Genomic DNA, 19,162 nt, shown 5'->3' on the forward strand with positions numbered 1-19,162 from the left:
GCGACGAACGCCGGTTAATCTCGCGAGCCGCGAGCCGCGAGCCGCGATTTGCGAGTTGCGATTTAATAATTGCCTCATCGTCGCGCGAGGACCCGTTACGGAGCGGTGCATACGGTACACACGTGCGAGGAAACATAACTGTACGATGTATATCGGGCAGCTGGACGCGATCCTTCCTACAATGTTACGGCTATCGGGCGAATCTCCTCGCGATGCATCACTCACGAAAGTGACTTGCGCCGTTACTTATCGCACGGAACGCGAGTATATCGCTGTCAAACGCCTTCTCATCTTTCCTATATTTTTATGATATCGATTACAGATACACGGTTGTTTCTGTAACATGCATTTTTCGATTTAACGTAGACTTGATTTAGTGTAATATATTTTTTCTATTTTGGATCTATGTGTGTAAAAGAAGAAAGACAAATGTAGCGTAAAGTTTTAACTAAAGAATGTATTCCCGTAATTTAATTGTAGACTAATTTATAATATTTATTCCCTAAAATAATGAAGAATTTAAAACACAAATCTATATATAATTTACATAAAGATTTTTAATATAACTTTATTTAATTTTGTATTTTTTTTTTTTTCATCTTGGAAAGTTTACCTCGCTAGCACGTTCGGTGTTACACATGCTATAAAGTAGATAGAATCTAAAATGTAGTCACAATATGCAAATTTCTCTCTCTCCCTCTCTGTCTTTCTCTCTACGCTCTCTCAAAATATTCGACATGACGAAGCATCGAAGATTCCCTCTGACTGCCTTCATCTACTTGAATATGTAACATTCGTCGATGCTTCGGCACGGACAGTTCTGTTTGTAAATATATACTTGCTTTCATCGCCGAACGTGTCGCGATAAATATGTGACATTTGTCATGCGTTTCATGTTGGCTTTGTTTCCAGAACACATATTTCCGTCGGGGCATGGTTTAAAAAATCGATAACATAATAAAACGGCAAGAAACTGACTTGTTAGAAAAAGGATAATTGCATTATTCATTCCGTTGTAAATAAAGTTAGCTTTGACAAATTATTACGCGCTTTCAAAATGTCTAACACTAAGTAATAGTAAAAATAATGAACAAAAACGTTGTACCAGATTCTCGCCGGAGTAAGATGCCAAAGAATTTGATGGATATAGGAAACATCGCGACAAGGAATACAATTCTACGATTCGCTGGACTCTCTACGAAATGGCCGGAAACGATTTATAGATACAAAGTACGAAACCTCGGGTTCTAAACCTTCGTATTCACCATCTTCCTTGATCCCGCTCCGCGTTCAACATCAGAACATCACAGTTGCAGAAGCCCTCTTATCAATCATTGGCGATTCCCCTTTCTTGTGAGCTACCCCCTATATTCACGCAGAGAGAGAGAGAGGACGAGATCGACCCTCACATCTTCCTTGCCGCCCACACACGCTCGCTGCATGGATATTCCATTTACCTTTTGTCCAAGCCTCCCACTCGTGGCGTCCGGGCAGTTTGAACATTCTCCCTTCGCGTTATTTATTATCGGGCTAGAAGTCGGCACGCTTGTCGTCGTCGTCGTTGTTAGTTGTAGTTCCTCGTTCACCCACGTTCACCAGTTCACTACTCGTGGACGTCACGACGACGACGCGGGGCTCCTCGTGTCACTGCTCTCGCGCGTGCACACGCGCCGCGACGCGCACGCTAAGCACGCACATGCACCCACACGCACGTATACCCTTCTGCCGTACGCGATGTATTCCTCGTGACCGCCCGGTATATACGTATATCACGCGAGCTTTTCCTCCGAAACGTACAGTGGCTTTCTAAACGTGCGACGATTAGCTCTCATCTGAAGAATACTTTAGGATGAATCTTAACACGCTTGTGTGCTGCGACTGATACGATGACGTCGATGACGGAATAAGGAAAGAGGCGCTACGCGTAGTTATTGAACGTATTACATTAATAAAAATGTTTATTTTCAATGTGTGACAGCATAGTTATGTCATTAGAATGCGACACTTCAGATTCTTCACTTTGTCAGCGCGACTTAAGATTCCTTATTGTCCATTCTTTTGAGTCGCGATTCGTGGAATGCCCATTAGAAATCAATTCACTTCTTATTTACGATGTTATTAAGCAAATTGGATTTGCCACACGTGTGTGTTGTATTCCTATTTATATTTTCTCTAAATATTTTTTTACAATGTCTAATAATAATCATCAACCGCGTTACATAATTCCAAACTTATACATTCAGATTAGGAATTAAAAATATCTGAAAGCATTGATATACTCGACTTTTATAACATAAAAACTTTTAATAAAAGCTTTTACTTTTATAATATAAGAACATTGAACGGATCGATCTATATTGTTGCAATATTCTAGGTAAATCCAAATATATACAACCGCGTGGATTGCACTGACCTTGTCAATTGATGCATGCATACCGCGTGCGCGAGTGAGAATTAATAAATACACGGAAAGAAAGATAAATAATTTACACAATTAGCTCTGTCAATATAACACGAGATGTTCGTGCTCTCAAGAGAGCAAAGATGATCCACGCTGTTTTACGACTCCCGTTACTTCTCTCAAACCCCCGCGGGTCACTCCGGAAGAAAGTCGATCGATTGGCGCAAACGAACGTTTCTTGGCAGACGGAGGAACTGGGACGTCGCTTCTGGAAAATCAAGTTTCTAGATCCCGTCGATCTCGATCCTGGATTTATCGCGATAATTAATCGTTTGCGAACATTGCTCCGCAAAGAATGAAATAAATGTAAGAAATGAGATGAATCTAGAAAACAAATTTATGCCAATATTTATATATTTCTAATATATTCTAATATATTTCGGAAATTAGATTAATAAACAAATGAAACAAATATTTCATGTAAAATATCAGGGAATAAAAGATCAGGGAAAGCCAGAGACGCTTATGACAGAAGGTTTATTTTGTTATACACAAGTCGTGATAGGTCGATAGATAAATTCGACGCCCGTCGAATATTTCGTTTGAAAAAGAGAGGGGAAGTGCTTGTAATCCGATCCGTTGGTTCAACGGAACGAACGAGAGTGGCTTCGATAAAACGATCGCGGTAATATCGAGTGGCCGAGTGAGAGAGACCGCCATTTATCGTTTATGTCCGGTGAAAGAACTCTGTTGATACAACGCGCTATAGTTCCGCTTAAGTGATTGTTATCGGGGTTTAACACACGTCGTTCGTATATATGTATATCTAGTCCGAAGAGGCACGTCGTGCAGGCTGCACTCGATAATGTCGCGCAACTATTTTTATCATCGCACTCCTTCGCTTCGCACACACCTAATCGACCCCGTATAATCAGTTAGATCACTCCAGTTACGTGATTGAATATTTATGAGAGCGCGCGGCGACACGATTGCCCGGTGAATTGATAATTTAAAGACTAAAACGATGCGTGTGAACTTTCGAACGGCCGGTCATAGATTCTGAATACTACCGTCTTTTATAGCCTATTATTATCGGTTAAAATGAATTCAATGGCCGAGTAACGACGGTCGTAAAATCATTTGGAAGACCTACTGACCGAGCACCCCCCGCAATCGATCGCGAGAATGAAAAACTCAACGATAAAAAGTAAATTTTATACGAATTTCGCAAAATTGCTATTTCATTCCTCCGATGCGAAACGACGAGATTCAATTGGATGAGAGATTACGTGATATGTTTAAAGAAATAAAAGAGGAAAAAATTTAGTATCCGTATCAAGAGACACGGTAGTGTCTCGCGCCAAGTACACGCGGAGCGAGACCGACCGTGACTCTTTTACGCGACGCGACGAGTTGCGAGTACCCGAGATGTTGAGATCTCGATAACGAGTGATTATATAGCACGATAGATTGATTTAAATCGTACGCTTAAACTACATTCGCCAATATTTAAACCGATCGACGTTTAACAAATAATTATCTTATTTGTATCGAAATTTTTGGAAGAACTGCATTACAAGAAAAAAAATACAGATTTGAGTCAAACAAAATTAAAAACATATCTTTAAGAAACCACATATATATATGTACATCTTAAATTAAATTTTGTTTAAAGTATTAATAATTATATACAGTACATCGTACTGCGGATAGAATACACCTAATTTAGGTACAAGGATAATAAACACATTTTTTTCGTCGTACAGGTTTTCACGTAGTTGTCGATCGGAGCTGCGAATTGTTCGGCCGCTCGAGCGAACGAGCGAGTGAAGGCAGGAAGAGGGAATAATTTCGCATTCCGACGGGAAGAGCGACACGCCTTCTACTCATTATTTGATTACATCGCGCATCGCATTGCACTCTCGACATCCGTTAATTACTCCCAACGCTAAAAATCAGAACCGGACAATACATCAATATCTGATCGATGCGGAACCGCCGTTTGCTCAATCAATTCCCTTCGTTATTTTGGCTTCGCTTACATTATACCGCATAAAAAAAAATAAATAAAATTCATACGACTTCGACGTCGGACAAATTATTCAGGACAAAAGAATAGTTCTGTGTCTTCAAGGTAAAGCCAATTAAGACACGCGATAGTAAAATCGTTCGGCCTCGTGCTTCTCAACGGACATCTTCATCTGTCGAGAGGATATGATAGCTAATCGGCACAGCTGCACAGCAGAGTTATGAAATCACACGTTCACGATCAATTACCATTGAAATATTACTTGACGTTCACCAGACCGATCGACGGCGATCGAGATCGATTTTTCCGCGTTATTGATACACGGATATCAAGCCGTGATTTCTCGGTTCCGCAGCTATTATTCGCAAACGATTTCCACTGATGTATAAAGTGAGTACTAAAACGTTCTCCAGATTGCGTCTGTTCGCCGAGAAAATCGGGCACGATCGCGATCGATCTCTTAGCGATGGTGGCCGCAGGTGTTAAGCGGCGGCGTCGATTACGCGAAATAGCCGGTACGAAACGATCACCGTTACTGACGATTGCGAGAAGGAGAGACTCGATACGGGTCGGGGTTCCCGATCGGGGAGTATCGATATAGTATAGTGAGGCCGCGTTGTAATCGTTTCACGCTCACGCCAATCAATTCTTCTGTAATAATAGTTTATTATAATATTCCTTAATCTTGTGTTACGTTTAGAATGCCGCCGATTTCTATTTCATTAATATGAATGTTGAAAATAAAAATCTCGACGTTCTTGTGATTATTTTTGGATGACTGACGGATAAATAAAATAATTTTATATCAGACGTCTATATTATATACGTATATACACGTTTTAATAGAAATTGATTTTTGCATATATGACAGTTTAATTAATCTTTTCTAACGTATTTAATCCTGATTTAGTAAACGCTCGAAAGATCAGAATCAACAAACTTAATCATTCTTCACATTATTTATACGCAGACTTCGACATTTCATTCGTTTATCCATATCAGCTTTGAAAAATTCACCTTTTCCCTACTACGTCCTATATTTCACATCTCACAGACAGTATTTTACTAATCTCATTCTCCAAATTAACTCTCACGACCAACTCCCTCAAAGCTTGATTAATTGACCAGACTATAATTTCGCCAACTACACACGCATCCACACATACACGTACACACTTTTCCGATTCTTATTCGCGATTCTCACAAAACAACTGTAGATTCGCTGGATTATAATGGGCAGCGCGGAAATCGCTGTTTCGCGATTTCGACGAGAGCGAGATTTTGCGCGCGAGCGAAGCAGCCTGCGCTCAGGACTCGGCCGCATAAACTGGCCTATAAGGACAGGCAGTGACTGCTTTGACCGTCGTTAAATTAACCACAATTACCACCGTCCCCGGGGCCCACACACGCTCTTTCTCTCTCGTTCTCTCTGTCTCTCTCCCCTCTCTCTCTCTCTCTCTCTCTCTCTCTCTCTCTCTCTCTCTCTCGCGCGCACACACGAGAAGTGTGCAGTCGGGCAGGCGCGAGCGGAAAACAGGCACGGCGAGATGTCCCGAAGGGCCCCGTCCTTGACATTGCCCTCGTGGTCATGCGCGATACGATTTTTCCCAGTAAATCAACGTAACAAGAGACCGTTAGTTCGCATCGAGAGCTGGTTTTCAAGAATAAAGAAGTACGATAAGCACGCCTAGAAGATAACTCGGAATGTTATATTTTCTAGAGAAGGCAACGCTGATAATTGACTTTTTGTTTCGAGAAAAAATAGAATGAAGCTTGCGAACGTTCCTGTATGAGCTACTGTGATAATGAGTGATCAATAACTGATGCTGAGGCGCGACGAAGCGAAACTGCAGATACTTCGATGATAATAATATAACGACAGCAGTGTCGTTTGTCGGATAGGGATGCGGCGTAAACTGGATAAAGCTGCACGTTCAAGGACTCGGAATCCTAAAAATAAAATTTCCAGGTATAACGACTTTAATTGCTTTCGCTTTGCACAGATCGACGCGAATGATTCCCTCAGAAGTTGCATAAAATATTATTCGTAAATTGTAAATTTTATCTTTTGTCAGCCTAGATTAGCGATCATGTCCATATATGGTGTATGAAATGATAATCGGGAAATCTGGCGAGCGCGAAACAGAAAAATAATGATCACGGATGACGAAGCCGTTGGAAATATACATCACACTGAAAATATGATATTATTGGGATAATTATACGCGCGTGAAACTTATGCGTCGATTGACTTACAGGCGGAACGACGCAAATTAAATTTTCGTGGAAAAGTGATGACAATGACGATATGGATGGGTGAATAAACGCGAGTGGACGTTGTACGAACCGCGAAAATTAGATTTGAACTGTGCCGAATAATTAAGTTTATAATATGCGCCGCATATTCCACGTCATTGTACACGTGCTGGGGGGAAAAAACCCAAAAAACCCCCCCCCCCCCCTTTTTTTTTTTTTTGGGGGCCCCCCCCCCCCTTTTTCCCCAAAGGGGGGGAAAAAGGGGGGGGGGGGGGAAAAAAGGGCCCCGAGATAACCCCCAAGGGTTTTTTGGGGCCCCTTATTTTTTTTTTCCCCCAAAAAAAAGAACCGGGCCCTTTTAACCCTTTTTTTTTTTTTAAAAAAAAAAACCCCCCCCAAAAAAAAAAATTTTAAAAAGCATTGGGGGGTTTTTTTTTGGGGGGGGAAAGGGAAAAAAAGGGGGGGTTTTTTTTAAAAAATTTTTAAAAAAGGTTTTTTTTTTGCCGGGGGGGCCCCCCCAAAAAAAAATTTAAAAAAAATTTTTTTTAAAAGGGGGGGGGTTTTTTTTTAAAAAAAATTTTCCCCAAAAAAAAAAAAAAAGGGGGGAAAAAAAAAAAATTTTTTTTTTAAAAAAAAAAAAATTTTTTTTTTTTTGGGGGGGAAGGAAAAAAATTTTTTTGGGGGAAAAAAAAAAAAAAAGGGGGGGGAAAAAAAAAAAGGGGGGGGAAAACGGGAAAAATTTTTTTTTAAAAAAAAAAAAAAATTTCCCTTTTTTTCCCCCCCCCAAAAAAGGGGGGGGGGTTTTTTTTTTAAAGGGGGGGGCCCCCCTTTTTGGGGGGAATAAAAGGGGGGGAAAAAAAAAAAAAAAAAAAGGAAAAGGGAAAATTTTAAAAATTTTTAAAAAAACCCCCCAAAAAAAAAAAAGGGCCGGAAAAAAAAAAAATAAAAACCCCCCAAAAAAAACCCCCCCCCTTTTTTTTTTTTTTAAATTTTTTTTTAAAAATTTTTTTTTTAAAGCCCCCGAAAACCCCCTTTTTTTTTTTAAATTTTTTTAAAAAAAAAAATCCCAAAAAAATTTTTAAAAAAGGGGGGGGTTTTAACCCCCCCTTTTAAATTTAAATTTTTAAAATTAAATTTTTAAAAAATTTTTTTTTTTTTTTTTAACCCCCCAAAAAAGGGTTTTTTTTAAAAATTTTTAAATTTTTTTAAAAAAAAAAACCCCCGCCCTTTTTTTTGGGGGTTTTTTTTAAAAAGGCCCCAAAAAGGCTTAAAACCCTTTTTTTTAAAAAAAAAAAAAAAATTTTTTTTTTTTTTTTTTTTGGGTTTTTAAAAAAAATTTTTTTTTTTTTTAAAAAAAATTTTTCCGGGAAAAAAGGGGTTTTAAATTTTAAAAAAGGGTTTAAAACCCCCCTTTTTTTTTTTTTTCCTTTTTTTTTTGGGGAAAAGGGGGCCCCCAGGGGGCCCCTTTTTTTTTTAAAAAAATTTAAAAAACCCCCCAAAAAGGAATTTTAAAAATTTTTTGGTTTTTATTTAAAAAAAGGCCCCAACCCCCCTTTCCAACCCTCTTTTTTTTTTTTTTTTTTTTCCCAAAAAAGGGAAAAAAAAGGGGGTTTTTTCCCGGGGGGGGAAAAAAAAAATTTTTTTTTTTTTAAAAAATTTTTTTTGGGGGTTTTTTTAAAAATAGGGAAAAAAAGGGGGGAAAAAAAAAAAAAAAAAAGGGGGGGGCCCAAAAAAATTTAAAAAAAAAAAGGGGGGGGCCCCCGGGGGTTTTTTTTTGGGGGAAAAAAAAAAAAATTTTTCCCCCCCCCCCCCACCAAAACCCTTTTAAAAGGGGGAAAAAAAAAAGGCCCCAAAAAATTTTAAAAATTTTTTTTAAAAAAAAAAATTTTTTCCCCCCAAAAAAAGGAAAAAAAAAAATTTAAACCCCTTTCCCCAAAAAAAGGGGGCCCCCAAAAATTTTTTTTTGGGGGGAAAAAAAACCAAAAAAACCCAAAAAAAGGGGCCCCCCAAAAAAAAAAAAAACCCCCCGTTTTTCCCCCCCAAAAAAAAAAGGGGGGGGGGCCCCCCGGGGGGTTTTTTTTTTAAAAACCCCCCCCCCCCCAAAAGGGGGTTTTGGAAAAAAATTTTGGGGTGTTTTTCCCCCGGGGGGGAAAACCCCGGGGGGGTTTCCCCCGGGGGGGGAAAAAAAGGAACCCCCAACCCGGGGGCCCCCCCGGGGCCCCCCTTTTTTTAATTAAAAACCCCCAAAAAAAAATTTTTTTCCAAAAACCCCCCTTTTTTTTTTGGGGGTTAAAAAAAAAAGGAAAAAAAAAAATTTTTGGGGGGGTTTTTTTTACAAGGAACATTTTTCCCCCGGGGCTTTTAAAAACCCCCCGCCAAAACCTTTTTTTTTAAAAATTTTTTTCCCTTTTTTTTAAAAAAAAATTTAAAAAAACCCCCCCCCCCCTTAAAAATTTTTTTAAAAAAAAAAGGGGTTTTGGGGGGGGGAAAAGGGGCCCCCGGGGCCCCCGGGGTTTTTAAAAAATTTTGGGGGGGGGGCCCCCGGGGAAAAAAGGGGAAAGCCCCTTTTTTTTTTTTTTTTAAAGGAAATTTTTTAACCCCAAAAATTTTTTAAAAAATTTTTTAAAAAAAAAAAAGGGTTTCCGGGGTTTTTGGGCCCCGGGGAAAAAAACCCAAAAAAACCAGGAAATTGGAATTAAAAAATTGGGGGGGGGAAAAAAAAAAAAAATTTAAAATTTTTGGGGGGAAAAAAAGGGCCCCAAAATTTTAAATTTTTTTTTTAAAAAAATTTTAAAAAAAAAAAAGGGGGGGGGGGGGAAATTTTGGGGCCCCCAAAAAAAATTTTGGGGGTTTTTTTTAAACGAAAATTTTTTTTCCCCCCCGGGGCCGGGTTTTCCCCCAAAAAGGAAACCCCAAAAACCCGGGGGGGAAAAAAAAAAGGGCCCCAAAACCCCCAAGGAAAAAGGGGAAAAAAAAATTTTTAAAAAAGGGCCCAAAAAAAAAACCCCCCGGGGGGCCCCCAAAAATTAAGGGGCCCCCCGGGGGCCCCCCGGGGGGGGGAATTTCCCCCCGGGGGGGGTAAAACCTTGGGGGGGCCCCCGGGGGGGAAAACCGGGAAAGTGGGTTTTTCCTTAAAAAAAATTTTCCCCAGGGGGGGAAAAAAAAGGGGAAAAAAAAAAAAATTTAAAAAATTTTTTTCCCCCCCGGTTTTTAAAAGGGGGGCCGGGGGAAATTGGGGAAAAAAGGGGGGGGGGGGAAAATTTCCCCCCGGGGGTTTTTTTGGGGGGGAAAAAAAAAAACCGGTTTGGGGGAGGGGGAATTTTTCCCCTTTTTTTTTTAAAAAAGGGGGTTTTTTTTAAAATTTTTTTGGGGAAAAAAAAGGGCCTTTGGGGGGGGTGGGGAATTTTAAAGGGGGAAGGGGGGGAAAAAAAAAATTTTTTTGGGGGGGGGTTTTTTTTTTTTTTTTTTTCCCCCCCCCCCCTTTTTTTTGGGGGAAATTTTTTTTTTGGTTTCTTTTTTTTTCCTTTCGGGGTTTTTAAATAAAGGGGGGGGCCCCCGGAAAGGGGGGTTAACCCCCCCCAAAAAAAAAAAATTTTTTTAAAAAAAAACCCCAAAAAAAATTTTTTTTAAAAAAAATTTCCAAAAAAAACCCGGGGCCCCCCAAAAAAATTTTTTCCCCCCAATCCGGGAAAAGGGGAAAAATTTTTTAAAAAAAAATTTTTTTTTTAAAAGGGGGGGAAAGGGGGAAATTTAAAAATTTTTTTGGGGGGCCCCAAAAAAAAAAAAGGGGGGGGCCCAAAAAAACCCCCCCGGGGGGGCCCCGGGGGGTTCCCCGGGGGGTTTTCCCCCCCCCCGGGGGGGGAAAAAAAAAAAATTTTTTTTTCCCCCCCCCCCCCAAAACCCCCCCCGGGGGGTTTTTCCCTTTTTTAAAAAAATTTTTTTTAAGGGGGGGAAAAAAAAAAATTAATTTTTTTAAAAAGGTTTTTTGGGGGGGCCCCGGGGGGGCCAAAAAAAAGGGGGGGAAAAATTTTGGGGGGTTTTGGGGGCCCCCCCAAAAAGGGGGCCCCCCAAAAATTTTTTTTTCCCCCCCCCCCTTAAAACCCCCCTTAAAAACCCCCCCGGGGGGTTTTAATTTTCCCCCAAAATTTTCCCGGAAAAAAACCCAAAAAAAAAAAAGCCCCCCGGCCCAACCCCCCCCCCCCCCCCAAAAAAAAAAAAGGAAGGGGGGAAAACCCCCAAAAGGGGGGGAAGGGGCCCCCGGAAGGGGAAAAAAGCCCAAAACCCCGGGAAAAACCCCGGCCCCAAAACCCCCCAAAAAGCCCCAAACCCCGAACCCCCCCCCCCCAAAGGGGAAAGGCCCGGGGGGGAAAAAAAAAAAAAACCCCCCCCCCCCCCCCCCCCAACCCCCCCCCAAAAAAACCCAAAACCCCCCCCCCCGGGGGCCCCCCCGGGGCCCCCCCCCCAAAAAAACCCCCTTTTTTTTTTTTAAAAAAATTTTTTTTTTTTTTCCGGGGGTTTTTTTTAATTAAAAAATTTTTTTAACAAAAAAAAAAAAAAAAAAGGGGGCCCCCGGGAAAACCAAAAAAAGGGGGGGAAAAAAAAAAAAAAAAAAAAAAAAGAAGGGGGGGGGAAAAAAAAAAGGGGGGGGGGGCCCCCGGGGGGGGTTTTTTAAAAAATTTTAAAAAGGGGGGGAAAAACCCCCCCGGGGGGGGAAAAAAAATTTTTTTTTTTTGGGGGGGCCCCCCCGGGGTTTTTTCCCCCTTAAAAAAAAATAAAAAAAAGGGGGTTTTGGGGGGCCCCCCCTTTAAAAATTTAGGTTAAAAAAAGGGAAAAAATTTTTTTAAAAAAAATTAATTTTTTTTTAAAAAAAATTTTTTTAAAATTTTTTTTTTTGGGGGGGAAAAAAAATTTTTCGGGTTTTTTTTTTTTAAAAAAACCCCAAAAACCCCAAAGGTTTTGGGTTTTTAAAAGGGAAAAAATGGGGGGGAAAAAAGGGGGGGGAAAAAAAAAAAAAGGACTTGGTTTAAAAAATTTTTTTTTTTTTTGGGGGGGAAAAGGGGGGGAAAAACCCCCCCCCCGGGTTTTGACCGGGGCCCCGGGGCCCCCCGGGGTTTTTTAAAACCTTTTTTAAAAAAATTTTTTTTGGGGGCCCCCCCAAAACCCCCCCTTTAAAAAGGGGGTTTCCCCGAGGAAAAAACCCCCTTTTTTTCCCCCCCCCTTTTAAACCCCCAAAAAAGGGCCCCCCGGGGAAATTTCCCCCCCGGGTTTTTTTTAAATGGGGGGGGCCGGGGGCCCTTTTTTAAAATTTTTTTTGAATTGGGGGGGAAAAACCCCCCCGGGGCCCCCGGGGCCCCTTTTTCCCCCGGGCCTTTTTAAATTTTTTTTTTCCCTTTACCCGGGGGGTTTAACCCCCCCAAGGGGGGCCCCCCCCCCCCCCTTTAAAAACCCAAAAAAAGGGGTTTTTTCCAACCCCCCCCCCTTTTTTTTTAAAAAAAAAAAAAATTTTTTGGGGCCCCCCAAAAAAAAAAAAAAAAAAAATTTTTTCACCCCCCGAAAAACCCCCCCCCACCGGAAAACCAAAAAAAAAAAAAAAAAAAAAAACCCCCCCAAGGGTTTTTTTTTTTTAAAACCCCCCGGGGCCGTTTAAAATTTTTTCCCCCAAAAAAGGGGGGGGGGAAAAAAAAAAAAAAAACCCCCCCCCCCGGAAAAAAAAATTTTTTTTAAAAAGGGGGGGAAAAAAAAACCAACCCCAAAAAATTTTTTTTTCCCCCCCCAACCCGGGGGGGGTTTGGGGGGTTTTTTTGGGGCGCGGTTTTTCCCCCCGGGGGGGAAAAACCCAAAAATTTAAAAAATTTTCCCCCCCCCAAAAAACCGGAATTTGGGGGGCCCCCCCCCCAACCTTTAAAAGTTTTTTGGGAAAAAAAAAGGGGGGGCCCCCCTTTTTTTTTTCCCCCTATTTTCCCCCAAAAAAAAAAGGGGGTTTTTGGAGATTAATACACACGCATGCACATTCGAGAGACTCTTACCGTCCGATCCGTCCGCATTTATTGTCGCTTTTATCACGCGCAATAAAAAAGGGATACCACAAGGGAGCAAGTTCTCGAACTACTATATGTTTCATTATATCACTTAATATGGTTGCGAAAGCTTCTTACTTGAAAGCTTCGATATAATCTTTCTTTCGGTTTCGAACTTCCGCGACGGACTGGAACGATTTATATATGCATTTGCATTCAGCCGATACGCCAATGCGGTTTATTCGCAGCGCTGCGCCTCGAAACCGCACGTATGGGGGTTCTCATTTACTCAACTTGAAGTTTATACACAAAAACAGCGTGTAACCTAGATACACATTGCGCGCAATAAATAAAAAATAAGAAAATTTTTCCTTGCATTTTTTTCTCAAATTCGTGACTTCTATCTTACTCTCTTTATATATCACTATAAAACTTTAATTAATTAATTAAATTTGTATAATAATATAATGGAAGTACTTCAATTAATTAATTAATTATATTAATGTAAATTCGTTGTTTGATTTCACGAGATGAAATTCTTGTATATAAAAGTGGCGAAAGCGGCGTTTGAAAATAGTTGCAAACATCGCAAAATATTATTTCCAGACGCATACACTCGCAGATATCACGTTGTTTTTATTCAGCGCGTCTCGCGTACCGAAAACGAGATGAATATGATATCAAATGAGAAGGAGCTCGACAGCGAAGTTAGACGAGCGAATTTTCACGTTGCGTCACCACGACGACGCATTCGCGTCGGTCTATTTATATCGTGCGGACAGGTACATACACGCGGGCCGACACACCGACGATTTATCCGATAGCAAACATCGATGTCGTCGTCGGACGCACCGGAGCAGCGTGTTACAGTAATGCACGCACAACAAACTTGGGCACTACAGTTTTTTCGCAGCAAATTGCTCGAACTCTTTCTTAAATCGCTTTCATGCGATTCAAATTATTTCTCTCAAATGAATGTGAATCAAGAGTATTTTGATCTCAATTTTATTTAATTTCATTTTAAACGAGTCTAATACGAATCAAAGAATTTTTATTATTCGGTGGAATTTATGGAGATTCCAAAAATATAGTGCTCGTTATAATCGTACACTGATTCGAATATTTGAACGACAATGCGAAAGATTGCCGCAAGGCATTGTATCTTTGATACAATGAATTACAAAGAATTAAGACGGCATTGATTTTTTTGTTCAAAATAAAATGTTTTCGAAATCCGTTTAAGAAAGAGCCTTGTTTATAAATTTGTATTAAAAACTCGTGGTGGATTCTGTGATTAATAAAGTATCGCGTTAATTTTTGTATTTCTTCGGCCTTTTCTAATAAAGATTCAGAGGTGCGCCCCAGTGCAACCCTTTATACAAGCGCATGTATTCGTAATATATGTGTCGCATCGTTGCACACGCATACATAACTATGGAGGAAACGCGACGCAACACGCACGCACCGACGCACGTACTTCCTCCCTCCTCCTCGTCGACGTGTCAATTTAACGGCTTCCTGCTCTGGCGTCGAGTTTCGTTGTGCACGCACGTTTATCGACCGAAATGTTCCGCGTCTCTTTTGTATACCATATGCGTGCGTGGTTAAAGAACATTGCAGCATAAATAGTAAAAGGAATAGTAAACAATACAGAGTAGCTGAACACGAGGCAAACGCGAACACGCGAGTCTGCCTTTTTTAGCATGTGTTAACATTTTCAAAGCGTAAAAAAGACATCAGCAATTTGTTTTTCCGATACGACTTTTATCTAATTCCTTAACATGCATATATATTACCTGAAAAGATAATCCAGAAACTAAAGTTCTCAAGCTAAATATATACATACATTGTACAATTTTTGTTAAGAAAAAGCCGACTCAAAATTTATTATAAAATCGATCGTTAAAATTAAATACGATATCGGTGGACAATCCTGTATAATATTAAGAACCTTGCTTTTGTGATATGGAAAATTCAAGATAAATAATTCTATTCTTAACGTCATGCTTTTGGAACTCTCCGCCTTGAGACAGCAGCATTTTAATATTGTTTCTTTGTGCATAATTTATATCTAATTAACGGATTTGAATGTATACTAAAATATCACCGGCGCTGAGAAAGCAATGGGACGTTAATTGAACGCGAAACGGAAAGCTTCAAAGCGCCTTATCGAGAGACTCTCGTAGTCCGTCTGTACTTTAGTTTGCATTGAGTGTAGTCATTACATCCCTCTCTGTTTGAACTTTCGTAGCTCACCAACGGCAAAAATGCGTCCGGTAGCGTTCGTTAACCGGCAATTATAGGCGAAATTAACTATCGGCTTCCCTACACTCGACTATATTATCCTTTTTTCCCCGCTCGTTTCGCTCGCTACTACGACTACGGTGTTATCAGTGCGGGTTATCTTCTAACTTCCAGCGTTTTTCCATGCGTCATACGCTCCCTCGCGCGCGTACTCCTCTTCCATCAGAAATTCTATACAGCTATAACGAACGCCCGCACCGCCATCCTGCGATATGGGTGTTGAGTATCCTCGTAGATCTCCCATATTGTATATGACATCACGCAGCACATATAAAAGCCATCACCTCATAAATAAGCCTTCAGTTAAAAATATTAATCACAATTCCTTGAATTTATATGCATAACAAAATTTATATGTATTGCTCTAACGTTTTAATAATTCTTTGTAAAAAGACTTTCAATGAAAAAAGTTTAATTTCTAGCGGAACAAAATTCCTTTTTGTAAGATATAATTTGTTTTCTATGATCCCAGATATAAAAAGAAAGTTTAGATTAAGTAATTGAAGAACCTTGAGAAGAGTATCATGGTTTAATAAAAGATACTCGAATAATGTATCGTAGATACGTAAGAAAATGTAAATACGTAATATTTCGCACATAATACCTATATTTATTTTATGTTAATATATCATTATATTCAAGTATTAAATATCTTGCTATAAAAATTGTCTCATCAAAATTTTGATTAATTTCCAATAACCGATATCTTCTTTTTTAGACTTATATCGTATAGCTCTGTTTGTATTTCGTATCACCTTTAGAGTTGAATGCACGCACGATGATCTATTAGACTTATTTATATCAAAGTTTTCGTTTGACGGTACCTGGGAAGACGTCCTTGGTATCGGGAGTGTAGGGATGGATCCAGCCGTTCCTCTGCTGTATAATGCACTGGAACATGATGCCGTGAATTTCGTAGATTTCTGTCTGTGAGAAAGAGATCCGAGGATTTTCCAGAATGCGGCGCCCTTCCGAAACAAGACAGTTTCTTCTTATCACGACGAAGCGCACTTAATCTAAATTACGTATCAGCGAGATCTCTATCGTGAGTCGCGATCACAATTGCGCGGCGAGTCAAAGAGGAGTCTCGCATTTTAATCTCAAATAATGTAGATCTCAATGTACGGTTGTCACTCTGTCGTGGATTCCAATGTAAGACGTTGCCATATCATTCGACGGATTGAATTCGATTTCTTATGGGAGAAACTATTCTCTAGTTCGATTTATTTTCAGATTTACATGTCAAGGAAAAAAAGAACGAGAATTTTCTTCGTTGTTCAATCAGCTTTTACGTTGTCATCGATCTCCGATAGTTAGCGATCTTATTGCTACGTCGCGTATTACGTCACGGTCCGGAAAGGGGCAGTCAGTTAGCGCGAACGTTACGTACAAGTCGTAGCTCTATGGACGCAACTCTAAGTCGTTGAACCGTACGGCGTTCCATCGAAGGCCACCGCGGCCGCCGTCGTCCCCAGGACGATCCTGCCTGCGAGATTCCGCGAACTACGACGGTTTAGGCTCATCTTCCTCGTCTCCACTTCTTATTGCCCCTCGTGCACTTCAATCGGGTTGACGATCTCGCCGAAAGAAATTGCCCTCATAAATTCTTCCTATCATCGATATACTTTGCTCTCCTTTCTTTCCTCGTCGCGTTTTCTTAATTTTTTCTGTACGTATTGTAATCCTATCAATCAATGATTTCATCACCTTCTCTTATTCTCTTTTACGAAATAGCCTCCCTTTGACTTGTATTTTTATAATGAATTAGAAGAGGATTCTGATTCTTGGTAATTATCTTAATAATTATCAATCTTATCTCGTTCTTAATGAATATCTTATTTCTTTTCTTTTATAGCTGCAGCACTTCTCAACTTACGTGGTTCAATTAATTAGCGACGCAGTGGCACATCTAGTTGCAATTTGACGCAATATTCCGAATTCGGCGTTAAAATGTTGCTAGTGATGGACATTTATATTTGTCTTAATTTTTTACACAACATTTATTTAATACGTTTTATATTTCGAGTAAATAAATATTATTTGTGCGTATGAAACTAATTTCTTTTTGCCTTCTCCTCTCGAGAAGTCATTCGTGAACGGGGAACGCACCGCGGTTCCTGTCTATTCTTCTCTTCGCGAGAACATTGCTGTTAATATAATTTCGTTGTGGCGAAAACGACGCCGGGCGCAGTTCCTCTCGCTTTGTTAGTGGCAGGCGAAGGACATCACCTGTGAGCGCGCAGCCCAGCGAGATGCGCTGGGACGACGTCCTTGGGAAACGCACTTGCCACGGTCCCTCTTTCTTTCCCTCGCGCCGCCGCCGAAGGGAAAGGAGAAAGAGAAAGAGCGAGGGCGTAAATACTCGCACTCGCAATTTCCCACGCTGTCACGTCGAGGTGACAGGCGAGCACCGATGAAACACACACTCGCGCCGCGGAAGAGATCAGTTGGATAACTCTCAGCGCAAAACGTCCTTCGGAAATGTTCCCGCGCGTCGGAAGTTCACACACCGACAACGACGTGCCACGACCACCGTGCCCAAGATATCGAATCGCCCTTTACACACGACGCCTCGCAACGCGGAGAGAGAGCCGCGATCAGGACAGCGTTTTCCCGACTGATCCGAAGCTCGTTGCGGCTCGGAAACGGAGGCGCTGACAATGATATCCGCGATCTCGATACCGGACGCATCCCCACGCGACCAACGGCGAGAAAACGATCCCAAAGAGAGACAGAGAGAAAGAAAGGCAGCCTCACTTCTCTCTTTCTCTCACACTCTCTCTTTCGCTGCCGATCTCTCGGCTCTCGGGAAGAAAACCGGGACCGGTGACAGAACAGAACGGAACGAAATGGAGTGGAGCGGAACGGAGCGAAGCGGAGCACCGTTCCCCTCGGCACAGCGGTGTCGTCGCTCCTGCGACGACGACGACCACGACCACGACGACCACGACGACGATGACGAGGAGAGACCGGAGGAGGGTGGCTGGTCGGGTGGCTGGCTGGGATCGAACTAGATGGCTCGTCGCCAGGCAACCGGATTTTCCCTCTCGGTCTCTCGAGCGCGCGAGTACGGGTCTCTCCCCCTTCTTCCGCCCTCCTTTCTGGTCCCCGCGCGCGCGTTAGCTCGCTCGCTCGCACGTTCGCTCGACCGTTCGGCGTTCTCTCTTCCTCGCCCTCTCGTTCGCCACTCCACTCCGTTCTGCTAGTCGTCGCGGGCTCTCCTCCACCCTCCCGCGCACGCTACTCGCTCGTCCGTTCTCCCCTCTTACCCCCCCCCCCCGACTCCCGTACACATCACCGGTACGGCGCACCGGTTCCTCCGTCGCGATTCTCTCGCTCGCTCACCCTCCGCGTGCCGGAGGATCCTCCTCCCTCACCTCTTTTTCCTCGAGATTCTGCACCGCGAACGCTGCACGAATACTGCGAGAGGAATGTCCTGGTCACCTTGTTCAACAATCAATCGTTTGCACTCGCCTCACTTCATTTTTAATTTTGCTACAACTTAAAATTTAACTTCACCCGCGACCGTACGTTAAAAACTTGATTTTTCATCTTGCGATTAGCGATATCCATTGGATCTCCGTGCGTGATGAAAAGTTTTGGCAACTTTCCGCGATTCCCTCGGACGAATCTTTCGCCTAGCCAGTCGCAACGCAAAATGACACGCAGAGGCTAAATAGTATGACTCCCCACCCGATACTTACTCGGGCTTCTCTTGGCGCGATAAATATTTGCCGAGTCGTGCGATAAAGCAGATAAGATATATCGCATTTGTTGTGTACCTTAATTGCACTGAATACCAGTGGCGACAAAAGTCTGTTGCCATACATTTTTGGCGGATATATTATCGTGCTAGTACGGCTCATCATTAAATCCTCGTGAACGCAATAATCCGATAAACTTTGCTCTTCGTGAAACTTGGAGTAATCTACGATGATAATTCTTGCTTATAAGATCGCAACTTTCGCATAATACGCGACCTATAATACTTTATTAAGTCTAGACGCGTAAGTTTTTATACCGTCTTTCTCTCTCTCTCTCTCTCTCTCTCTCTCTCTCTCTCTCTCTCTCTCTCTCTCTCTCTCTTCCTCTGGCAAGAATTTCTCGACCGATCCTTTCGGCGGTGCTAATTGCTCCTTCGAGCTATATTATCAA

At 41.6% G+C, this 19,162-nt stretch overlaps 1 protein-coding gene across 4 annotated transcripts in view; it reads right to left on the minus strand.

The window, feature by feature from the left end:
* Positions 1-19,162, minus strand: part of LOC143899067 (SLIT-ROBO Rho GTPase-activating protein 1) — a 65,980-nt gene that overhangs the window by 24,552 nt on the left and 22,266 nt on the right. Inside the window, exons 1-2 of one of the 4 annotated variants that reach the window (XM_077409029.1) lie at positions 5,448-5,740; positions 1,458-1,918 (exon numbers count right to left, since the gene is read on the minus strand). The exons of 1 other annotated variant lie outside the window; for it this stretch is intronic. In XM_077409029.1, coding sequence (XP_077265155.1) covers positions 1,458-1,503 — 46 coding nt within the window. In that variant the 5' untranslated portion in view covers positions 1,504-1,918; positions 5,448-5,740. Of the gene's footprint in view, positions 1-1,457; positions 3,713-5,447; positions 5,741-15,831; positions 18,187-19,162 lie in introns of those variants that run through there. 2 more of the 4 variants (XM_077409027.1, XM_077409028.1) reach the window with 2 other exon arrangements.

The sequence above is a fragment of the Temnothorax americanus genome, unplaced genomic scaffold (genome assembly GCF_048541705.1).
Source record: "Temnothorax americanus isolate GAGA-0224 unplaced genomic scaffold, ASM4854170v1 Scaffold25, whole genome shotgun sequence".
In the NCBI taxonomy this organism is placed as follows: domain Eukaryota; kingdom Metazoa; phylum Arthropoda; class Insecta; order Hymenoptera; family Formicidae; genus Temnothorax; species Temnothorax americanus.